This window comes from Oncorhynchus nerka, linkage group LG6, assembly GCF_034236695.1.
Source record: "Oncorhynchus nerka isolate Pitt River linkage group LG6, Oner_Uvic_2.0, whole genome shotgun sequence".
NCBI lineage: Eukaryota > Metazoa > Chordata > Actinopteri > Salmoniformes > Salmonidae > Oncorhynchus > Oncorhynchus nerka.
This window is the reverse complement of record NC_088401.1, coordinates 27,626,566-27,651,899: the sequence shown is the minus strand read 5'-3', so window position 1 is coordinate 27,651,899 and position 25,334 is coordinate 27,626,566. Positions and strand designations below refer to the sequence as shown.

Sequence of the window (25,334 nt, the reverse complement as noted above, 5' to 3'; positions counted from 1 at the left end):
ATCGAGCACCTTCTATCTGAGCTGAGTTTACACTTGAAGTTAAGAAACAAGTGCATGCATTTCAGTGTCCAGCTGGTGTGACAGACAGCCAGGATGGAGGAGGAAGAGGGAGCCATTGCAGTGGTTGGCATTGGATGCAGCTTCCCTGGAGGTTTGACAGTTAACCTTTTTTTTTGTGATGATGAACCTTTTTTGCTAGTTCTCTCAAGTATTGTGATTAATTTCAGTTTATAATTTCAATCACTTTAAAGCTAGAATCTGCAGTAGAAACAATAACAAAGCCCTGCTTCTGTATTGGTGAAAAGCTGCGGGATGGGCCTGGAGAAATGTAACCACTCTCAAATTACAAGACAGAGCTATGGATGCAAGGACTGACCATGATATTTAAAAAATAATAGTTTAAACCATGTTTTTAAGCTATACAAGTGTTAATATACATTTACGTTGTTTACAAACATTGGAGTAAAACAAGCTTATATTTTGGGTTCTGATGGGGTACGACAGTTGAGCTAAGGTTATGAGGTATTTATAAGTAATATTCTTCAAGAATCAATGGGTATACAGTCAGGTCGAAAATGATTGGCACTCTTGATAGATGAGCAAAAAAGCTATATTGCATTCTTAAACATTTTAGAACATTATATTTTTATAATAATGCAATTCCTCAAAGAAACATATATATATATTTATATATTTTAAGATAGGGGTCATAATTATTGTCATATCCTTCGTATGCGCTTATTGATGGCCCTCTTCAATTCAAACCACAGGTTTTCAAAGGGTTTCAAGTCCAGAGACTGAGATGGCCATTGAAACATTTTTATTTTGTGGTCAATAACCATTTCTTTCTGGATATTGATGAATGCTCGGGATTATTGTCTTGCTGGAAGATCCACTTGCGGCCAAGTGGTCCACTTAATCTAAGATCCCTTCCCAACGTGTTCTCCAATCAAGAAGTTTTCACTTCTTATAGCACCATCCCACTGGGCACAGATGTCAGTTCAACGTCTAGTTTTGGTTTACATTTGGTTGAGTTGTCAACTAAAGTTGATTTTAACATTAAATCAACAAAACATTTCACCATGTCATTAAATTTAGGTAAAAATTTGGTGGAAAAAAATATAAATGATTCTTTTCAAATCCAATCATTTCCCACATTGATTCAATGTCATCACAACGTGGATTCAAACAGTTTTTGCCCTGTGGGATATGAAGCTGCTTAATATAGGTTAATTAATAAAATAGTTAATAATTAATTAATTAAATGAAATAGTTAAATAGTTGCCAGCAATGAAAACACCAGACGACAGAGATTACAACTATTACGAAACATCAACTGACTTGGGTATTGATACACGCAATAACATGAATGTAGAAATGTTTATCTATGACCTAAAGATCATTTTTAATCAAAAATTTTTAACATCTTTAAAAAAATATATGTATATATTTTACCTTTATTTATACAGGTTTTTTTTTCATTGAGATATCTCTTTTCCAAGAGAGCTATAGCTATAATTTGTTATGTTTTATTTGTAGACAAGCTTTTGATGAAATTTGATTCAGAAACGATATACATTGTTATGAAAAACATTTTGTTAAAAAAATATATATATATATATATAGGTTTGTTAAAACAATTCCAATGTATTTCCCATTCTGATACAACACATATTCAATTCCAGGTGACGGGCTTGACAATTTCTGGAAGGTTCTTCTGGAAGGAAAGAACTGTGCATTGCCAATCCCTAACGAGAGGTTTAACAGTACATACTGGTATGATGCTGACAACAGCAAACCTGGAAAGTCTCACACTAGCAAAGCTGCTCTCATAGACGGGTTAGTATGACGTTTCCCTGACCCTCACCATTTTTTGTTGTTGCACTGCTACGGTTACTCATAATTTAATAATGTACTGCAAATAATCAAAGATGCTATACTACGGTATATTGTAGAATTATATTCCTGGTAATGTGTAGTTGACCAACAAATGCTCTTGTCCCTGAATTCCCAGCTTCTGATTGCATTTGTTGTATTGAATATTTTCCACTCTGGTTGACTGGTTAATGTTTTGATTCTTAGCTTTAACGAACTAGACCTGAGGTTTTTTGGTGTCACCGATGCTGAGGCCGACTACATGGACCCTCAGCAGAAACTCTTGCTGCACTGCACCTATAGGGCACTAGAGAATGCTGGGATGCCAATGGAGAAAGCTAGTGGAACTAGAACTGGAGTATACCTAGGTAATATATTTCTTTACAGATAAGTGTGAAGTTGTGTTTCGTGATACCATGATTGATACTTATATCACGTTCAATTCTCTATGAAACTCTGTAGGACTAATGAACAGAGACTACGATCTCACAACTGCCCAGTACAATCCAGGCTTGACTAACCATTGGAGTGGCACTGGTAAAGCCATGAGTATTGCAGCCAACCGGATATCCTACACCTTCAACCTCACTGGTCCATCAGTTGCCATAGACAGCGCCTGCTCATCATCTCTTGTGGCTCTGCACTTTGCTTGTCAAGCCATAAAACAAGGTACAACTCTTGTCAAATTGTGCGTAAGATAATTGCTTTACTATCATTCATAATTATGGGCTCCTGAGTGGCGCAGCATCTCAGTGCAAGAGGCGTCACTACAGTCCCTGGTTTCGAATCCGGTAGTGATTGGGAGTTCCATAAGCAGCACACAATTGGCCCAGTGTTGGCCGGGGTAGGCCGTCATTGTAAATAAGAATTTGTTCCTATCTGACTTGTCTAGTTAAATATATATATATATATATATATTTATAGATTGCTAGATTATTTTATATTGCTTCTTTTAATATGTAACCTAGATTTCATGCACACTACCCCTGTTACCTACGAATTGTGCCCAGAGGGACATTTCCAAAACAATAGAGCAAAAGTTAGAATCATATGTTTGACTATTAGCCCAGTTTCAGCTACATGAAAAAGTGCCACCTGTAATTATATAAAAATGTTTTTGTCCTACCAGGTGACTGTGAAATGGCTCTCTGTGGCGGTGTCAGCTGTATCATAGAGCCACAAGTCTTTGTCGCTCTCAGCAAGGCAAAGATGATTTCCCCTGAAGGCACCAGCAAACCTTTCTCCAGCAGAGCAGATGGCTATGGCAGAGGAGAGGGCTGCGGGATTATTCTGCTGAAGCCACTGAAACAAGTGAGTTCTTACCATTGATTTAGTTCACTCTTTGCAGTACAGTTCAAACATATTCAAACTGGCCAAACATTTAGAACAGTTGGCTATACAATGTGTCTGTGAGTATTTGATGCATTGACTTTCACTTTAACAAAACTTCTAGAATACGACTAACATATTACATACACTGTATTTACCATCCCTTGTCACCCATTTGACTTAGACTGCAATAGACAAGCTCGTGTTTCTAATTGTATGACTTTACTTGACAGTTTTATTTGCAGATCTGCATGTACTGTACAATTTGACGCACCAAGAGCCATTTAGGGTGGAGCCCAACAGTTCCCTGCAGTAAAAAGTTGGCACAGACCCTGGCCTATCAAACATGTTACGTTGAACTTCTAATCTTTTACAGGCCTTGAAAGACTGTGACCATGTATGGGGCATCATAAGCAAAACTGCAGTAAACCAAGATGGCCACACTGTCTCTCCAATCACCAAGCCATCCATGGTCCAGCAAGAGGAGCTTCTCCGCAGCATCTATTCACAGTCTGACCTGTCCACTGTCCAGTACATAGAGGCTCATGGGACTGGAACTCCAGTGGGGGATCCCATAGAAGCAGGCAGCATCTCCAAAGTCATTGCCAAAGCCAGACCTCCAGGTTCAGAAACACTCCGCATCGGCTCTGTGAAAGGCAACATTGGACACACAGAATCTGCAGCTGGAGTGGCAGGGCTAATCAAGGTACTACTAATGATGAAGCATGAAACCATTGTCCCTTCACTGTTCTACTCTGAGGACAGTGCCAGTATAGACGCTAAAGCCTTAAACATAAAAGTTCCCACTAAAGCAGAAAAGTGGGGAAATGCAGGCTCGGTCGAACGGATTGCAGGGATCAATAATTTTGGTTTTGGAGGCACAAATGCCCACACAATTGTCAAACAGTACAACAACTCTCACACCCAAACAGCCGGGGTTGAAAGGTCTTATGAGTATTTTATCCTCTCAGCAGCCTCAGAAAAATCCCTTACCATGATGGTACAGGACACAGCTGAACAGATAAGTGGAAACAAAACAGTGGAACTCCAGGGTCTGTCATATACATCAGCCTGTAGAAGAAGCCACATGAAACATAAATACAGGAAGGCATTCACAACATCCTCTCTGGTCGATCTGAGAAACCAGCTGAAATCTGCTTTGAACAAAAAGATTGCCCCCTCCAAACTAGATCCAAAGTTAGTGTATGTTTTCTGTGGGAATGGTGTGGCCTACCAAGGCATGTGCAAGCAGCTCCTGAAACAGGAACCAGTGTTCAGAGAAAAGATCAAGGAGGTTGAGGCGCTTTTTCAAATGTACCAAAGAATGTCCATCACAGAGAGACTGGAAAGTGCATCAGTTGATGACGACTTTTCAAAACCAGATGTTGTCCAGCCCCTCCTCTTTGCCATTCAGGTTGGCATTGCCAGTCTCTTCAAGCACTGGGGCATCAAACCAGATGCAATTCTTGGCCACTCTGTTGGAGAGGTTGCTGCTGCCCACTGCTCTGGTCTGCTGTCCCTTGAGGATGCAGTGAAGGTGATTTACTTCCGCAGTACTCTGCAGAATAAAGTCACAGGAGGGAAAATGCTTGTGGTCAGTAACATGGCCGTGTCAGAGGTATTGAACCTCCTTCCCTCCTACTTAAATAAGGTTTGCCTGGCTGCCTCCAACAGCCCACAGTCCTGCACCCTTTCAGGTGATGCTGATGCTATAGACAGTCTGTATCAAAAGCTAAGCAGTTCAGTCAACAGCAAGAATTTGTTCCTCCATGTTCTGGATGTCCCTGCTGCATACCACAGCCAGATGATGGATCCCATCCTCTCTCAAATAGAGGACAGTATTGGCTCTTTACAGGTGAATCATGTTGAGACAGAATTGTTCTCCACAGTGACAGGAAAGGCAGTAGAGCAGCCAGACTTTAGCACAGGCAAATACTGGGCCAGGAACATTCGAGAGCCTGTTTCATTTGAACAGGCAGTGAGATCAGCAACCAAAGACAAGAAGAATGTGGTCTTTGTAGAGATAGGCCCTAGAAGGGCTCTACAAAGGAACATCCAGGAGACTCTGGGAAATGAGACACAAGTGCTCACGTCAGTGCAGCAAAATAAAGACCATGAGACAATGCTGGACACTGTGTCCAAACTGTTTGAGTTGGGGGTTCAGGTAGATTGGGACAAGTTCTACAGAGGTTGTGAGACATCCCCAACACCTACCCCAAGGTATCAGTTCGATTGTGTGAAGAAAGATGTCATCTTTGAGGCAGCACAGAAAGGTACATCGGGCAGTCATCCTGTGTTAACTCAGACAGGCAATGATGGAAAAACCTTCAGTTGTGATCTGGCCTCAGCCTCAGTGGCTTACCTGCAGGACCATAGAAACAATGATGTTGCCATTGTCCCTGGTGCCCTCTACGCGGAATTGGGTTTGGCTGCCTTCATGGCCAGTTCCAAATCAAAGGTGCCACTCAACATGCTGCAACTCAATGTCAGTTTTCAGAGTCCATTTGTCATTGCACCAAATTCTCCTGAGATGAGTGTCAAACTGGATCACTTTGAAAACGAGACAACGTTTAAGATACAATCTCCTACAGCAACGTATGCATCAGGCAGCATATCATGCAAGCAAGGGAGGTTGGCTGAGGAACAGTACATCTCTCTAGACTCAGTTTACAAGCGATGCACATCAACTATGAGTACTGATTACTTTTATGATTACCTAAGTAAGAGAGGGTTTCAGTATGGTTCTGTTTTCAGAAACAGGGGAGATGTGCACTATGGTGCAGACTTGATGGAAGCCATCTCTGTTGTAACTGTCCCTGAAGAACTACTGCCTCAGTTGCATGATTTCTGCATTCACCCTGTAGTGCTAGACTACTTGCTACAACTGACTCCAATCACAATAGTGAATGCATTCATGGCAAGGCCTGGCTTCCCTGCAGAAATAGGCAGTTTGACTGTTCACGAACCCCTGCAGCCTGAAATGGTTCTTTATTTGAGAGCCGCAAATGTTGCAGCCGACCATTTCGAAGTATCTGGCTGTTTCACCGACAAAGCAGGTCGGGTCTTGGTTGAACTGAAGCATGTCATAGTCAAGTATCTTGGGAGCCAATCTAATGTTGTTGAAGAGTACTTCTTCCACAATGACTTCAGTGTTGTGTCTGATGACTACAAGCCCATTAATAAACCCAAGGCATTGGTTTTCGCTGACCAGATGGGTGTATCTGAAGCCATGCAAAACTATTTGAGCTCACAGTCGCAATACATCTCTTTCACACATGCCAATGATCTCTTGAGCCGTGGATTCAAAGCGCTGTTGTCAAAATTCAAAATCTCAGACTTGAAAAGCTTTGCAGAAATCTTGTTTGTGTGGAGCAATGACAATGTTACCTCCCACGAAACAGAGGCTATCCTGGAGAACATGGTAAACTGCTGTGAGATGTTCAGACAAATAGTCCTGGAACTGAAGGCTATGAAATTTCCAAATTCCATCAGAGCAATAACCTACCGGTCAGCAGAGAACACAGTGGACCGCATCAGCGCAGGCTTTGCCCTCTCAGGCATGACTAGATCATGTGCTGCAGAAATGTCAGATCTTTCCTTCCAGCTGATTGATATCAGCTCTGTCTCTACAGAGGACATCAGAGCTCTGTCTCAGGTTCTTGACTCATTCCCATGCAGCCAATACCCAGAATTGGTGGTGAAAGATGGACAGATTCTAAAACCTTACATAGTGCACACTCCTACTGAAAGCAGTGACAACTCACAGGAAAATGTCCACTCTTTGAAGTCTGAGGAGTTCATCCTTCAGACTGCTAACCCATACAGAATGACTAGCTTGTCTGCCATTCCTTGTGATGTTGAGCATAAGAACATTGAGGAGAATTCAGTTGAGATTCAGCTCAGTAAGATTTGTGTTCATTCTTCTGACTACTTTCCGGTCAGTGTCTCTGACATGAACTATGGCCCGACAATGTACTGGAACAAACACACATCTCAGGACCACCAGCTTTTCGCTCTAGACTTCAGTGGCACTGTCACAGCTGTAGGGAAAGAGGTGAGCAAACTGAAAGTGGGGGAGCATGTAGTTTCATGTTATCCGACTGCTGCATCTTCTAAGATTGTGATTCCCGAAGCAGCGTGCTACAAGACAAAGAGGCTCACATTTCTGAAGGAGGCACCCTGTGTGTCCTACTTTGTACTTGCATGGGAAGTCTTGCATCGTGCATTACCCAAAGTCAAACAACAGAGGTTGGGCATCATCTCATCCGTTCCCGACTCAGGTTTGACAAAGGTCTTAGCCCAAACTGCAACCAAATCAGGATGGAATAACATTGTTCTGCCACAGTTTAGTGATCAGCTTCAAAACGTGAACAAGCTTGATGCATTTGTCTTTTTACCTCCATTTGACAAATCTCAGTTTGAAAAAGCATGCAATGTTTCCGGTGTGAGACACATTGTTGCTGTATGTGAAAATGAGTGGCAATCCTCCATCTCACAAAATGGCTTCAGATGTGGCAATGACAATGTTCGCATTCAGACTGTTCAAATGTCTAGTGCATTGGAAAAGGGATCTATCAGAGCAGAGAAGTCTCACATTTACCGTTGGCTCAAATCAATGCATTTGGACAAGAAGTCTTTAGATTTCGAAACCACCATCTTTCAGAGAGTGTCATCCGGTAGCATTGACTTCCTGCCTGTTGAAGAGTCTGAATCATACTTCAGCTCAAAAACCCTGCCTTTTGTGGCACTGAGTAAAGATGATTCCAAAGGCACACTGTCCAACATTAAGTTGTTGCCTAAACCAAACGAGCTTTTCCAGAAAAACTCTGTGTACATTGTCACAGGTGGTCTAACTGGACTAGGGTTTGAAACAGTGAAGTTCATTGCACAGCGAGGAGGAGGGTATATTGTCATTCTTTCCAGAAGCAGTCCCTCGACCGACTTACAGCAGGAGATAAGTAACATTGAGAGTCAGTCTGGCGCCACAGTTGTCAGCTTGCAGTGTGATGTTTCAATCTCTGCACAAGTAGTGAATACCGTTATTGCGATTAAGGAACGTTTCCCCTCTTGTCCAATCAGAGGGGTCTTCCACAGCGCCGTCGTCCTGCATGATGGCCTGATTGAAAATCTTGACAAATCTCTCTATGAGAAAGTCCTGAAGCCCAAAGTGAATGGAGCTCTGAATCTGCATCACGCCACAAAACTCTGCAAGTTAGATTACTTTGTGTGTTACTCCTCCATCTCTGCCTTTATTGGCAATGCAGCACAAACAAACTATTGTGCAGCCAACTCCTTCTTGGACACATTCTGTCAGTACAGGCGAAACATTGGACTTGCAGGACAGTCCATAAGCTGGGGAGCTTTGAACCTTGGTCTCTTGCTGGACAAAGACCATTTCCAAAGATTTCTGGCGGCAAAGGGGATGATGGTCATGGGGGTAGCAGAAATCCATGAGAGCCTAGAACAATGCCTTCTGCTGAACAGACCACAACAGGTTGTCTGCAAGTTCAGTTTCAAAAACCTGATGCGTCATGTTCTTGCTCATAATGCCTCCCTAAACATACGTTTAGGCGCACTGGTGGATGAGGGGATAACAAAAGAAAAAGGGGAAGTTGCAGGATATGACCAAACTACCGTGTCCATGTCACCAAGTGAATACGTCAAGTCAGTGCTCAGGGATACACTTGGTGTTGAGAATGATGAGCTGAATGACGATTCTTCTCTCACCGCATTAGGCATAGACTCAATGCTAGCCATGACTTTGCAGAATCTTCTCTTTCAAGACAGGGGTGTAAATGTTCCCCTGGTTAAATTACTGGACCCCAACAGCACAGTGTCTACTTTGGTAGCAATGCTAAAAGAGGGTGCAAACCAGGAATCTGAGCTTGGTGATGACCTTGCCTTGGATCTGATGGAAAAGAATGAGGAAGAAAGTTACATGTCTACTGTACTTTAGATCAATCAAATTTGATTATTCAATCAAATTTGAATTATTTAAAGCCCCCATGCAGTCTTTATTCAATCAAATTTGAATTATTTAAAGCCCCCATGCAGTCTTTATTCAATCAAATTTGAATTATTTAAAGCCCCCATGCAGTCTTTATTCAATCAAATTTGAATTATTTAAAGTCCCCATGCAGTCTTTATGATTACATTTTTTGAATCACTGTATGTCTAATATATCACTGTGTGTGTTTGTTTCATGACAATAACTCCAAACATATATATTTTTAATCATTGATTTCCCTGAACCTCCTTTTGCCATTGAAATGCCCAGTCAGATAATGTAGGCGTGTTGATACAAATGTAAATATATTTACATGCACAGCCCTGATTGACAGATAGGGTCGTCTAGACTGCTTACCCCTTCAAAGTAGGAGAATACATATGCAAATAAAATATGACTGGTCATTGGTAGGAATAATCAGATCAGATTGTGATGCCATGCTATGGGCCAAAAACTTCATCCCACCTGAACAGGCTGAAATTCAAGCCCCCCCAAAATGTAAAAAAAAATCTTAACTAAAAGGGCATTATGACAATATCAGTGTTATTTCGACCTCTTAGTGTGAAAAAATATATACATTTTTGCCTGCATTGCCCAGTCAGCACTCTTTCATTGCATTCAGTTTACCTTGATTTGGTCTTGATGTTTAGCCATACAGAAGGCTAACCTTAGAAATGTTCATATTATTTGAATGATTAAATATCAATACTGCATACATTGTTACTTGAATAAAAATGATTTATGGAAAAATAGTGCAATATAATATGGGATATTTACAAGAGAAGACAAGTGTTCAAAATACTTCTGCGAAACAAAATTACTATATCAGGCTGAATTATTTTCACTCTTTTTCTTTCATGGTAAAACGTTGACAATCTTTCAAATATATATTTTTAGTTTTTGACAAAATATATATGTATTATCCTGACATTATCAACTTTTGTTATGTTTTGATTATAGTTTAATCTGCCATTTTTATTTCAACCTTTGAGTATCATAGTCAATGTTAGATAATCTTATAAGTAGTGTATAGTGCTTCGTTCATCTCATGCTATTCTTGTTCATTCTGGTTGTGTTCAATAATCTATGTAGTGTGCAGCAGGTGGAGTAGCAATGAAATATCAGTCAAATATTACAAAACTAAAGATTGGAATGTTAAAAATGGAGCAGAGTTTTAGTGATCTGGAAAATATCTATGTTCATGTCTTTAATAAACAATTAAACCGAAATATTGCAAATTGTCCAGATCTGATCACTTTTATAATTTACTGTATCCAACTAAATAAAAATGACAGAAAAGGAAACACACACTTACAATCATCCTGGTAGATAGATATTTTAATGCTCTATCATAATAGAAAAATAGACCACATTTAACAAGGAAATTACATGATGCTAAAGGCAGCCCTTTGTAATTGTAAGTGTTTAGAAAATTATAGCATCATTTTAGAAAACTGTTTTAGTTAGAATGTTTTTTTTAAACGTAGAAAATATTATTTGAAAGCCACTATACAGTGGAAATTCATTATGAAATCCGAAGTAGGTAAATACCCCTAAAGGGGAAGTCTGTATTTGAAACAGTAACAAAGCGACAATCCCGCCACTGATTTAGTAAAGAGCTGAGGGATGGGGCTGGGTTAATGTCACCACTCTCAAATTCAGAGCTATTTGCAAGGACTGACCACCCATGGTATCAATATTATAGTTTTAACCATGGTTAAAAATGACATTGTTTATAAGCAATAGAGTAAAACAATCTCATATTTTGGGTTTTGATGGGGTACGGCAGTTGAACTGAGCTCATTAGGCATTCAAGTTATATTGGGTATACAGCACCATTCAAAAGTTTGGACACACCTACTCATTCCAGGGTTTTTCTTAATTGTTTTACTATTTTCTACATTGTAGAATAATAGTGAAGACATATGAAATGACACACATGGAATTATGTAGCAACCAAAAAAAGTGTTAAACAAATCAAAATCTATTTTTTTATTTGATATTGTCCAAAGTAGCCACCCTTTGCCTTGATGACAGCTTTTCACATTCTCTCAACCAGCTTCATGGGGTAGTCACCTGGAATGCATTTCAATTAACAGGTGTGCCTTGTTAAAAGTTCATTTGTGGAATTTATTTTCTTCTTACTGCGTTTGAACCAATCAGTTGTGTTGTGACAAGGTAGGGTGGTATAAAGAAAATAGCCCTATTTGGTAAAAGACCAAGTCCATATTACGGCAAGAACAGCTCAAATAAGCAAAGCGAAATGACAGTCCATCATTAATTTAAGACATGAAGGTCAGTCAATTCTGAACATTTCAAGAACTTTTAAAATGTCTTAATGTGCAGTCGCATAAACCATAAAGCGCAATGATAAAACTGGCTCTCATGAGGACCGCCACAGGAAAGGAAGACCCAGAGTTACCTCTGCTACAGAGGATAATTTCATTAGTTAACTGCACCTCAGTAACAGACACATCTCCAAATCAACTGTTCAGAGGACATAGTGTGAATCAGGCCATGGTCAAATTGCTGCAAAGAAACCACTAAAGGACACCAATAATAAAAAGAGACTTGCTTGGGCCAAGAAACACCAGCAATGGACTTTAGACCAGTGGAAATCTGTCCTTTGGTCTGATGAGTCCAAATTTGAGATTTTTGGTTCCATCTGCCGGGTCTTTGTGAGACACAGAGTAGTTGAATGATCTCATGTGTGGTTCCCACCATGAGGTATGGAGGAGGTGTGATGGTGCTTTGCAGGTGACACGGTCTGTGATTTATTTAGAATTGAAAGGCACACTTAACCAGCATGGCTACCACAGCATTCTGCAGCTATACACCATCCCATCTGGTTAGCGATTAGTGGGACTATCATTTGTTTTTCAACAGGACAATGAACCAGTACACCTCCAGGCTGTGTAAGGGCTATTTGACCAAGGAAAGTGATGGAGTGCTGCATGAGATGACCTGGTCTTCAATCACCCAACCTAAACCCAATTGAGATGGTTTGGGAAGTGTTGGACCGCATAATGAAGGAAAAGCAGCAAACAAGTGCTCAGCATCATTTTTATGTGGGAACTCCTTCAAGCTGGTTGAGAGAATGCCAAGAGCGTGCAAAGCTGTCATCAAGGCAAAGAGTGGCTACTGGTTACTACGCGATTCCATGTGTGCTATTTCATAGTTCTGATGTCTTCACTATTATTCTACAATGTAGAAAATAGTAAAATAAAGAAAAACCCTTGAATGAGTAGGTGTGTTCAAACTTGACTGGTACTGTATATCAACACACATTAATTAATTATATATATTAATTTTAAAAAGTCCCAAAATTGATGGAGCAGTTACAGATGAGTGATTTAATGTTGGTGTGATTACTTACTTATCGACAATAAACAGCAGTCTAATAATGTACAATATTATATGACTGTGTGTACAGTACGGGAAAAAAAATACATATATTCCATCTCAAATGCCAGTGGCAATGAACCATGTTAAATTGTATTTTGTATGTTACATCTACAAGTACTGTCAACTACATCATTTCAATTAAAATACCACATCATAATATGATATGTTGGAATGTATCCATGGGACAAAGGACTTTCATTTAAGATGCTGTACATGTTTTGTATTCTTCAGTGCTCATACATCTCAAAATGTAAACCATACACCTTTTGGGAGTTATTCAATCCCATGACAGCGAAAGCATCCGGCAGCTTAGCTCCCACAGTTTCTGGGCCGTGTCATCGTCTGAAGCAGAGCTTGAGCAGTTGGCTGGTGCGCAGTCACTGTGGGCACACAGACAAGACGATCATGTATCCAACACCGTTTAATAGAAAATACCACATACAAATGCAACAATATTAGAAGAAATGACATGTATTGATGAAGCCGGAAGAATCACACTCATCGATGTATTCTTTCAAACTAAATATCCTGGATGTGCATATCGACTGAGTATACCTAACTTTAGGAATACCTTCCTATACTGAATAAAAATATAAAAAAACGCAACATGCAACAATTTCATTGATTTTACTGAGTTACAGTTCATATAAGGAAATCAGTCAACTGAAATAAATCAATTAGGCTCTAATCTACAGATTTCACAAGACTTTGAATACAGATATTCATCTGTTGGTCGTAGATACCTTCAAAAAATAAAATAAAAAATGGGCCTCAGGATCTCGTGATGATATTTTTGTGCAATCAAATTGCCATCGATAAAATATAATTATCTGATGTCACAGTCATCTCTGAAGGTTAGAGTGTTTTCAACTTCCATGCAGTGAGCCTTTAAAGATTCACTGGACATCTGCGAGGCAGTGCTGAAGTTCAGCAGCACTCCATATTTGGTTTTCACCTGGTTGAGCGTTTCAAATCTCTCATCCATGGATGTCCCAGCAGAGTCAATCACAATCTTGAAGTAGTAGTAGACTTCCAAGGTTTTTCAGTGCATCAGTCACTGGTTCGTCAGGAGCCCCATAGCTGAAAAGCCTCTTCTCTTTTAGAACAGCCTCCACATTAATTTCTTCACAAATGCTTTTGGCTGTTGTCTGGGCCTCCGAGAATCCAGTTTCCCAGTATGTAGTGAGGGACGCCTTTACTTTATGCATTACATTCACTGCGATATCAGCAGAGGCGGATTTGAGGAGCTTGTTCACCTTGTTTGTCATTGTCAGTATCTCACACCATACGACACAGCAAATCAAGAAGCTGTAGGACCCAACTTCCTCTGCAAGTGCTTGTGCTTCCACTTTGGCCACAGGATCGTTGATCGTCTGTCTGGCTTCCAGTAACGCCTCCCGAACCTCAGAAGCCCGATACCGGATTACATGAACACTTTGGAGCCTACTCTTCCATCTTGTGTCACTCCATGACTTCACGGTGATGTTACAGCGTTTCTTCAAAATAGTCCATGTGTGCCAGCTGAAAAAGCGGCGAAGAACTTTTGCACATGCCCAAAAAACCCAACTGCATCTTTTGGTTTAGAGTAGGTGCTCCACATGAGACCAACACGGCACTGGGATGTTTTATCAGCAGTCTGGCTTGTACTCCTTGGTGCTTGCCCTTCATGTTGGCCCCATTATCATAAGATTGCCCTCTGCAATCTTCAAATGGAATATTCAGCTCGTTCAGCTTATCTAAGAAGACATTGGACAGATTCAAGTCTGTTGTAACCTCAACATTCACAAAGCTGAGAAAGTGCTCCTTGATCTCTGGCTTTCCCTTTAAAAGCCACACGTCTCAGAATAATGGACATTTGCTCCTGGTGACTAATGTCAGGTGTACAGTCCAAGATAATGGAGAAGTACTTTGAGTCTCTTACTTGAGTCACTAATTGCTTCCAGAATCTTGTCACTCACAATCTGTATCAGCTCAATCTGTGTGCGCTTCCCAAGGTAATGAGCATGTGACTCTCCATCTTTAATTTTGCTGAGACGGTTTTCCATAACAGGGTCAAATTTTGCCAGTAATTCAACCTCTTTTAGGAAGTTTCCATTATCTGGTTGGAAGAGTTTGTCTGATGAACCCCTGAACGCTAGGTTTCTTTCAGCCAGAGACTATGTGATATTTAAACGTGTAAAAAAAAAAAATCCCGCCATCTCTTGCAGCCTCCAAAATTGTCATTTGTATCTGGTCAAGAGTCTGTCCCCGACTCACCATGCCAATTGCACGTGCAGCTGTGTAATGATCATGCGGTTTAGTCAGCTTCCTGATATGCCACACCGGTCAGGTGGATGGGTTAAATTTGTTTACAAAAAGAGATAAGGTTTTTATGCGTTTTGGGAAATTTCTGGGTGTCTTTTATTTCAGCTCATGAAACCAACACTTTACATGTTGCGTTTATATTTTTGTTCAGTGTAATATTAAGTTCTCCCTCCTTTGCCCTCAGAACAACCTCAATTCATCAGGGCATGGACTCTACAAGGTGTTGAAAGCGTTCCACAGGGATGCTGGCCCATGTTGACTCCAATGCTTACCATAGTTGTGTCAAGTTGGCTGGATGTCCTTTGGGTGGTGGACCAATTTTGATACACACAGGAAACGGTTGAGCATGGAAAAACCCAGCAGCATTGTAGTTCTTGACACAAACCGGTGCGCCTGGAACCTACTACCATACCCCGTTCAAAATGCACTTAAATATTTTGTCTTGCCCATTCACACTGAATGGCACACATACAGAATCCATGTCTTAATTGTATCAATGCTTAAAAAATGTAAAATCCTTCTTTAACTGGTCTCCTCCTCTTTATCTACACTGATTGAGGTGGATTTAATAAACGACATCAATAAATGATCATAGCTTTCACTTAGATTCACCTGGTCAGTCGATGTCAAGGAAAGAGCAGGTGTTCATATATATATATATATATATATATATATATGTATATAAAAAAACACACACACACACACACACACACCTGTAATATCCACCACTCTCAGTTTCCAGTTCAGGTGCCACAGCACAGTAGATAGTGGTCTGAGCTCCTTGCACGGATGTCTTGGTGAAGGGACTGATCATCTTCATGATAGCTGCCTGAGGTGCGCTCAGGTGCCGCCACAGGTCAGTCTGAACCACGCCAGGGTGGAGGGAGTATGCCGTCACACCAGTGCCTGATAGAGGACAATTCAATTCAATACTTTTGACAAAAGGGTTTCAGCTTCAAACACCCTTCAGAAATCCTGTGGTAGCACTTTATTTTACAATAACAGATATGACCAGGCATTTGTTATGAATTTACATGGTAAAATGGTAATCATGCAGTAATAACATAATATTAATTATTGTTTGATTCTTTGGAACTGCAAAGTAGTAGACAAACCCAAACCTTGTAGCTTCTTGGCAAGGGAGCGGGTGAAGAGGACATTAGCTAGCTTGCTCTGGCTGTACGCTTTCTTCTTGTCATAGCCCTTCTCACTGTTGATGTCGTCCAGGTTGATGGTGCCCCAGGAATGAGCCATGGAGGACACATTGATGATCCTGGCCGGGGTCGACCTTTTGATCAGGTCAACCAATAAGTGGGTCAACAGGAAGTGACCTAAGTGACAAGATGGAGTGCTTTGAAAGCATTTGATTGGTAGATTTGATGTTGATTAGTTGTATTGGATTCATGCATTTGAACTGTGGTTGTGCAAAAATCATATTCTGGTGATGGTCACCTTCAATCCAGTGTATTAGTTAGTATCACTTGTGATCTGACCTTTCATTACATCTCCTCTATATAACTTTAAAATGTGTCGACTGAACTTATAAGTCATAAGAAAGACAATAACTGAATTCATCATCGCACTTCCTTATGTTACAGGTGGGTTAGCTGACGTCACAAAAAAAGATGTGTGCGCTTCCATGGGGCAGAAGTCAGCCTGTGGTGGTTCTGGATGCTAGCAAATAACTGCCATGTGTGGAATCGTAAGTGGCTCGTTTCATCTTGTTCTTGACACCAAGTCTTGTTTTGACTGATTTCATGTCAATGTTAATATGGCCCAAAAATACGCTACAGTAGCTAGCTAACCAACAACTGTACCAATGTATTTGAGCGATAACAAGTGCTCATTTTGAAAATGTATTTACGTTTTCAATAAACATTGGAGACACAAAATAGCTTACATGTTGTAAACAATCTAAGCCAACCCAGTTCGTTGTTCCCCATTAGTTGCGCCTGCGTCTGTTTTGCTACTAAAAATACAACCTGTCTACAGCTGCACGGCTTCCTTGGACAGGGATTTACATAAAGCGTAAAACTGTAGTAAAATATCAATAATAGGAGATCAGTACGTACAAGTCACGACTTGTATGAAATGCTGTGTGGTATTGAACTTTCCTCATTTGCCTTTGGTGTGAATCACATGCATTCATCCATGTGGTTAATCATTAGTAAATGATACATTTATTTAATGAGACGTCTGTCAAAATATAACCACATTTATGTCCCCAAGAAAGTAAGCAGCTACATTGGCACTTCCTTATGGGAATGGGTAACGTTACTAGTATAGCCGTTTCGCAGTTAAACACTCATCTCGTTTATCAATGATATATTGTACGTTCGTGCCCTTTTAGAATTATGTGAGGTCTGGCCAAAGGGGAATTTTATTCCGCTTCCTTGTGCTACATAGTTTCACTTACCCATGTGGTTGACGCCAATCTGCATTTCAAATCCATCAGCTGTTTTCCCATGCGGACACACCATGACGCCAGCATTGTTGATGAGGATGTTGAGTTTCGTCTCCTCTACAGAAAATCATATTTAACGTTTTAAACGTCTAACTGTTGGTCAGGAGTGCAAATGAATCAATCCATTAAGTTGTGATTACAATCAAGCCTGCATATGTTGAAAAGAGCATCTGAGGTTTGCATTAAGCAGGTGGCTATGGTAAAATAACAAGCAGTATAGGGTAAATCCATTTGAATTCAATCCCTTTTTAACAGCATTCCTTTTGTATTTTAACAATGTTCCAGACATGTTTGTCCGTTGAAGTGGTCAGAAAGTGACTATTTGGACCAGAATTACAAAAAGAGATAAAAGGTGCTCAAAGTTGATCCATTTTGCATTCCCCACAATACCATGACACATACATTACCACTGGAAACGAGAAATGATTGAGTGAGATCATTTAAAAGCTTAGCGTTGTCAAACTATTTTATGTCTTGAAGAAAAATGTTCATACAAATTTACATCTAAAAACAACTAAACTCAGATATTTTTCATATTCGCATGTGTTGTAGCTTCGACCCCATTTCACATTTGAGGTTTTTGTGTTGAGACCCAAAACGAACACAGGGTGGGTGTCATTTCCATCATATAAATATAATTCATAGAATGGACCTATACATTCAGACCACTGTAATATAGCTGGTGCACCATTGAAAATGTACATTAAATTGACATTTTAACTTCTAAGTACTGCCACAAAGATGACCACCGGTCCACCCACTGTCGAAAGGCAACTTAAAATGGTAATGTCTATTCTATTATCTATATTTCAATAGGTTTCTTATAGAGGATAGATAGATAGATATATATATAAACAGATATTCCCATTCAGGTCAACATTCTCCTCCAACCATCATTGTCAAATCAAATTTTATTTGTCACATACAAGTATTTAGCAGATGTTATTGCGGGTGTAGCGAAATACTTGTGTTTCTAGCTCCAACAGTGCAGTAATAGCTAACAAGTCATATCTAACAATACCCACAATCCAAGTAAAGGAATTAAGAATATATAAATATTTAGATGAGCAATGAGTGCCATAGACTAAGATACAGTAGAATAGGACAGAATACAGTATATATGAGATGAGTAATGCAAAATATGTAAACATTACTTTCAAAGTGACTAGTGTTCCAATTATGAAAAGTGGCCAGTGATTTCAAGTCTATGTACAGGGCAGCAGCCTCTCATAGTGATGGCTATTTAACAGTCTGATGGCCTTGAGATAGAAGCGGATTTCAGTCTCTCAGTCCCAGCTTTGATGCACCTGTACTGACCGCACTTTTGGATGATAGCAGGGTGAACAGGCAGTGGCTCAGGTGGTTGTTGTCCTTGATTATATTTTTGGCCTTCCTGTGACATTGGGTACTGTAGGTGTCCTGGAGGGCAGGTAGTTTGCCCCCGGTGATGCGTTGTGCAGATCGCACCACCCTCTGGAGAGCCCTGCGATTGTGGGAGGTGCAGTTGCCATACCAGGCTGTGATACAGCCCGACAGACAGGAAGCTCTTAATTGTGCATCTGTAAAAGTTTGAGGGTTTTAGGTGCCAAGCCAAATTTCTTCTGCTTCCTAAGGTTGAAAAGGCGCTGTTGCACCTTCTTCGCTACACTGTCTGTGTGGGTGGACCATTTTAGTTTGTCAGTAATGTGTACGCCAAGGAACTTGAAGCTTTCCACCTTCTCCACTGCGTTCCCGCCAATGTTGATAGTGGGGTGCGCCCTGAAGTCCACGATCAGCTTCCTTGTTTTGTTGATGTTGAGTGAGAGGTTATTTTCCTGGTACTACACTCCCAGGGCCCTCACCTCCTCCCTTTAGGCGGTCTCGTCATGGTTGGTAATCAGGCCTACTACTGTTGCGTCATCTGAAAACTTGATGATTGTGTTTGAGGCGTGCGTGGCCACGCAGTCAATGGTAAACAGGGAGTACAAGAGGGGGCTGAGAAAGCATCCTTGTGGGGCCCCCGTGTTGAGGATCAGCGAAGTGGAGATGTTGTTTCCTACCTTCACCACCTGGGGGGCGGCCCATCAGGAAGTCCAGGACCCAGTTGCACAGGACAGGGTTCAGACCCAGGACATCGAGCTTAATGATGAGTTTAGACGGTACTATGGTGTTGAATGCTGAGCTATAGTCAATGAACAGCATTCTTACATAGGTATGATGGGATAGAGCAGTGTGCCATGCTATAGCGATGCATCGTCTGTGGATCTGTTGGGGCAGTAAGCAAATTAAAGTGGGTCTATAGTGACAGGTAGGGTAGAGGTGATATGATCCTTGAATAGTCTCTCAAAGCACTTCATGATGACAGAAGTGAGTGTTACAGGGCGATAGTAATTTAGTTCAGTTACCTTTGCTTTCTTGGGTACAGGAACAACGGTGAACATCTTGAAACGTTTGGGGACAACAGACTGGGATAGGAAAAGATTGAATATGTCCATAAGCACTCCAGCCAGCTGGTCTGCGCATGCTCGGAGGACGTGGCTAGGGATGCCGTCTGGGCCGGCAGCCTTGCGAGGGTTAACACACTTAAATGTCTTACTCACATCGGCCACGGAGAAGGAGAGCCCATAGTCCTTTGTAGCGGGCTGCGTCGGTGGCACTGTGTTCTCCTCATAGCGGGCAAAGGAGGCGTTTAGCTTGTCCGGAAGCAAGACATCGGTGTCTGTGATTGTCTGTAGGTCTCGCCACATACATCTTGTGTCTTAGCCGTTGAATTGCGACTCCACTCTGTCTCTATACTGACGTTTTGCCTGTTTGAGTGCCTTGTATTCAGCCAAATTCCCAGTCACCTTGCCATGGTTAAATTCGATGGTTCGCACATTCAGGTTTGAACTCATGCTGCCATCTATCCACGGTTTCTGGTTTGGGTAGGTTTTAATAGTACAGTGGGTACAACATCTCCTATACACATCCTGATAAACTCAGTCACCGTATCAGTATATTCGTCTATGTTGTTCTCGTAAGTTACCCGGAACACATCCCGGTCTCGTGATCAAAACAATCTTGAAGCATGGATTCCAATTGGTCAGACCAGTGTTGAATTGTGGTACCATTTGAAAGTTTAAAATGTACTAAAATGGGAATTACATTTTTTCTGTCAAAACATGACACCCACACTGTATTCAAGAGCATGTTGTGTCTCAACCTATGGCAGGCACAACACAAAAACCTTCATGTAAAATAGGGTCTAAGCTACAACATGTGCAAATAATAAAGGTCCAAAAAGTCACTTTCTTAGCACTTCTACAATGGGCAAATATGTATGGGAGGTTTTTGTTCAAATCAAAAGGGGTGCTGTCAAAAAAAGTGAATGAATTCAAATGCATTTTCCCTATAGAGATTCCATGTGGAGTAACTAAGCAACTGAAAAAAAAGTTTCAAGTCATGTCTTATTCTCCCTTACCCTTGTTAATAGTCTCTGCAAACTCGCGGATGGACTTGGTGTCTGACAAATCAAGCTTCTTGATGACAACATTTTGGCTACCAGAGCCTTCTATGACTTCTTTCAGGGCCCCCTCAGCTTTCTCCATGTCTCTGCAGGCCATGATTATCCTGGCCCCTATGAAGAAATTGTGGGGGGAATATTATTAGATTATTCCAGCTCAATCAGAATTCAACTCAGGATGTCAATCATACATGATTTTCTGTAGGATATTGGACAGAACATTCATATCTACATTAAAAAATATATATATTAGAAAATGTAAGAATCTCACAAATAACAAATAACCATTAGCAACCCCTGCTGGACAGTCACACACACCAACAAGCATGTCTGGCATAAGATGCTACCCAGTGGTGTATTGCTATTTTTTAGGTGATTTATTAATAATTTAAAAAAGTAAATGTGTCATAATTTCCTCAAAGTTTGTACCGACAGATTTATCCAATTGAATAGCATATCATTATAGAATAAAATGCATCCTCTGCCCACACATATCTCAATCAGTTTCATGGGAATAAGCATTTATATATTCTTGAATGACTATTTTACGAGTGAATTAGAGGAGATGGTGTTAAACTATTAGCCTTTCTTGTATTTTGTTTCAATCAAAGCATAGTCCATTTGGAAAGTGTTCAGACCCCTTGACTTTTTCACGTTACAGCCTTATTCTAAAATGGATGACAATTGTATTTTCCCCTCATCAAGCTAAAACACAATACCCCATGATGACAAAGCAAAAAAAGGTTTAGAGATTTTAGCAAATGTATATCTAAAAATATATATATATATATGCATATATCACATTTACATAAGTATTCAGACCCTTTACTTGAAGCATCTTCGGCAGCGATTTCAGCTTTGAGTCTTCTTGGGTATGACGCTACAAGCTTGGCACGCCTGTATTTGGGGAGTTTCTCACATTCTTCTCTGCAGATCCTCAAGTTCTGTCAGGTTGGACGGGGAGCGTCGCGGCACAGCTATTTTCAGGTCTCTCCAGAGATGTTCGATCGGGTTCAAGTCCGGACTCTGGCTGGACCACTCAAGGACATTCAGCAACTTGTCCCGAAGCCACTCCTGCGTTGTCTTGGCTGTGTTTTCTTAGGGTCAATGTCCTGTTGGTAGGTGAACCTTCGCCCCAGTCTGAGGTCCTGAGCACTCTAGAGAAGGTTTTCATGGAGCTTTGTACTTTGCTCTCTTCATCTTTCCCTCGATCCTGACTTGTCTCACTGTTCCTGCCTCAGAAAAACATCCCACAGCATGATGCTGCCACCACTATGCTTCACCGTAGAGATGGTGCCAGGTTTCCTCCATATGTGATGCTTGGCATTCAGGCCAAATAGTTCAATCTTGGTTTCATCTGACCAGAGAACCTGGTTTCTCATGGTCTGAGACTTTAGGTGCCTTTTGGCAAACTCCAAGCGGGCTGTCATGTGCCTTTTACTGAGGAGTGGCTTCCGTCTGGCCACTCTACCATAAAGGCCTGATTGGTGGAATGCTGCAGAGATGGTTGTCCTTCTGGAAAGTTCTCCCATCTCCACAGAGGAACTCTGAATACTTTACGAATGCACTGAATATCCTGCCTAGTGGCTCTGAGCTGTCTGTTTAAACTACCAGCACACAGCTCAGACACCCATGCATACCCCACAACAGGCACATGAGAAAACTATTCAGCTTCAGCTAATCATCCTAAAATCTCATTAGAAACGAGGAGTTTTTGGTGTAACAGTAATGTTACAGGCTTACTATGCCATGGTATTTGGTTCTGTTATGTAAAATGCTAATGAATCATTATGTGATCGTGCAAGACATTGATTCAGCTTTAATCTAATTTGACTAAATGATCACCATAGTTAGAAGTGGTCATTTATTTGTAATAATAATGATCTTCTATTTGTAATAATAATAGATGAGTATGACTATTAGGCGTAGGCAACAGATCATTAGTCATTTTAAGCGATTGGAGGCCCCTTCCTGGAGCTGAAAGGAAGTGAACATAAATCATTGCACATACACCAGAGAGAAGACAGGGAAGAAACCACCATCTACCTACTACACAGATTTATTTGGTTTGTCATCCTATAGTTTTTCATGAAATTTAGGTAATTAATATAATTTATTTACAATGAATCAGAATTCATTTTCCAGAAATAGTTTTACCAGCTCCGCTCCTCCGCGCTCCAGCAGCATATACTACTACTACTACTGCATGTTGTATTATGATTACATAAAAGCTTCAGCAAATTGATGAGAATCCGTAATACAACTGATTCTACAAATTGCAAACTATGATCAGTTGATCATGTGTTTCACTGCTTGGCATCCATGAGCAAATATGGGCTCCAAAGTGTTTTTGACTAGGAAGCGAGGAGAGAGGATTTGAGGAATCAAGAAAAGACCAATTGAGAAATAGCCCAAGACACATTCAACAGGTCATGGTGAAACATCTTGCATAACTGTTACAACACATTCCTGTATGGAAACGTCATCATGGATTTATGTATCACTGTAGGTCTACCTCTCTTTGCCAGGTCCAGCGCTGTCTCTTTGCCAATACCAGTGTTGGCTCCAGTTATGAGCACTGTTTTGCCATCAAGTCGGTCTGTGGATGACCATGTTCTCCGGAAGAGATATCTAAGACATTGAGGGAAATCACTTTTTTCCCTCTGCAATGACTCAGTAGGCCATAGGGTGTGGACCCCTGATAATAAAAAAAGTGCGGAACAACTCTACCTACAAGGATAACGAATTTAAATGGAAAGACCATTTTCCAACCACTGTTGAGCTAACATTAGAGAAATATAAACGTTAGGTAATTATCCACACAAATGCCAACAAGCCAGGCTATGGCAGTTTTGATAACATAAGTAACGTTATACACAAATATTATCCACAACATAAGCAGCTCAGTGATTATACTATACGTAATTCTTGATCGGGTACAATTCGTTGTGAAATAGATACAAGTTAGTAAATGTGCCTATGCCAGAACAACATTTAAATAATTGCCGCTATACTCACCCAAACGGCATTTCGAAACAGAGCTACAAATGATGGTACTGAAATAATTCCGAACTCTTAATCCTCAATTGATTCGCCTATATTGAAATCAATGCATCCAATATTTCGTATCTGATTTACAGCCAAGCTTCGACAGCATGTCAAAAGTAAAATTCTACTCATTAGCAGATAACTTTGATGAATGCGGAAGCAGACGTTTCATTGGCTGTCACTGTGTCACACGGGTGATTTTAGCCAATACAATCGTTGCAGGGAAATACAATACTTGGATTTTGACGAGACATGAGGCAATTCTGATACCTGGCCACAAGAAACAACAAGACGAAGAAGAGTATAATACACTTTTTTATAGAAATAATATATATATTTTTTAGATAAAGGTACATTTTTACCAAACATTTGTTGTATTTATATTTATATTTAAAATGGATCCCCATTAGCCAAGGCAGCAGCTGCTCTTCCTGGGGTCCAGCAAAAATGAAGGCAGATATCATTTTTACAACATATACATTTCACAACACATTAAGTATGTGCCCACATGCCAATACTCTACTACCACATATCTACAACATAAAATCTATGTGTGTGTGTATAGTGCATATGTTATTGTGTGTGCATGTGTGCGTGCGTGTGTCTGTGCATGTCTCTTCACAGTCCCCACTGTTCCATAAGGTGTATTTCATCAGTTTTTTAAATATGATTCTACAGTTTGCATGAGTTACTTGATGTGGAATAGAGTTCCATGTAGTCATGGCTCTATGTAGTAATGTGCGCCTCCCTTAACCTGTTCTGGACTTGGGGACTGTGAAGAGACCTCAGGTGGCATGTCTTGTGGGTTATGCATGGGTGTCTGAGCTGTGTGCTAGTAATTTAGATAGACAGCTCAGTGCATTCCATATGTCAAGACTTCTCAGAAATACAAGTAGTGATGCAGTCGATCTCTTCTCTACTTTGAGCCAGTAGAGATTGACATGCATATTATTAATGTTAGCTCTCTGTGTACATTTAAGGGCCAGCCATGCTGCCCTGTTCTGGGCCAATTATGATTTTCCTAAGTCCCTCTTTGTGGCATCTGACCACACGACTGGACAGTAGTCCAGGTGCAATAAAACTAGGGCCTGTAGGACCTGCCTTGTAGATAGCGTTGTTAAGAAGGCAAAGCTGCGATTTATAACGGACAGACCTCTCCACATCTTAGATACTGTTGCATCAATATGTTTTGACCATGACAGTTTGCGATCCAGGGTTACTCCAAGCAGTTTAGTTTCCTAATCTTCCTTCATTAATTGTGCCTGCTCCATTAATCAAAATTATGTTTTTATAGTAGTGTAGTAATTGGATTAATAAATAGGCCTATGCATGGGACAGTAGATTAAATACGTATGCTTCGTGTAGGGATGAGGGAAATTAGCTTTAGAAGAATCAACAATGGTATTGTTTCATTGGCTCAT

The 25,334-nt window shown here is 40.6% G+C and overlaps 2 protein-coding genes across 3 annotated transcripts; one reads left to right on the top strand and one right to left on the bottom strand.

Annotated features, from left to right (window-relative positions):
- On the top strand, window positions 1-10,530 carry LOC115130264 (probable polyketide synthase 1). The gene is made up of 6 exons (XM_029661206.2): window positions 1-151; window positions 1,686-1,839; window positions 2,083-2,243; window positions 2,338-2,544; window positions 3,005-3,186; window positions 3,581-10,530. Exons 1-6 carry the CDS (start codon window positions 94-96, stop codon window positions 9,158-9,160), a joined length of 6,342 nt encoding a protein of 2,113 aa, XP_029517066.2. The 5' UTR covers window positions 1-93; the 3' UTR covers window positions 9,161-10,530.
- Window position 10,531: 1 nt separating this feature from the next.
- LOC115130263 (retinol dehydrogenase 12-like) lies at window positions 10,532-24,068 on the bottom strand. 2 transcript variants are annotated; one of them, XM_029661204.2, is made up of 7 exons: window positions 23,884-24,068; window positions 23,381-23,496; window positions 20,824-20,979; window positions 17,337-17,441; window positions 16,042-16,251; window positions 15,634-15,826; window positions 10,532-12,996 (listed from the first exon to the last, which is right to left on the bottom strand). In XM_029661204.2, the coding sequence occupies exons 1-7, from the start codon at window positions 23,892-23,894 to the stop codon at window positions 12,894-12,896; spliced, it is 894 nt and encodes a 297-aa protein (XP_029517064.1). In that variant the 5' UTR covers window positions 23,895-24,068; the 3' UTR covers window positions 10,532-12,893. The 2 variants fall into 2 exon arrangements, with proteins under 2 accessions (XP_029517064.1, XP_029517065.1); XM_029661205.2 differs by lacking the exon at window positions 23,381-23,496.
- Between the last annotated feature and the right edge of the window lie 1,266 nt (window positions 24,069-25,334).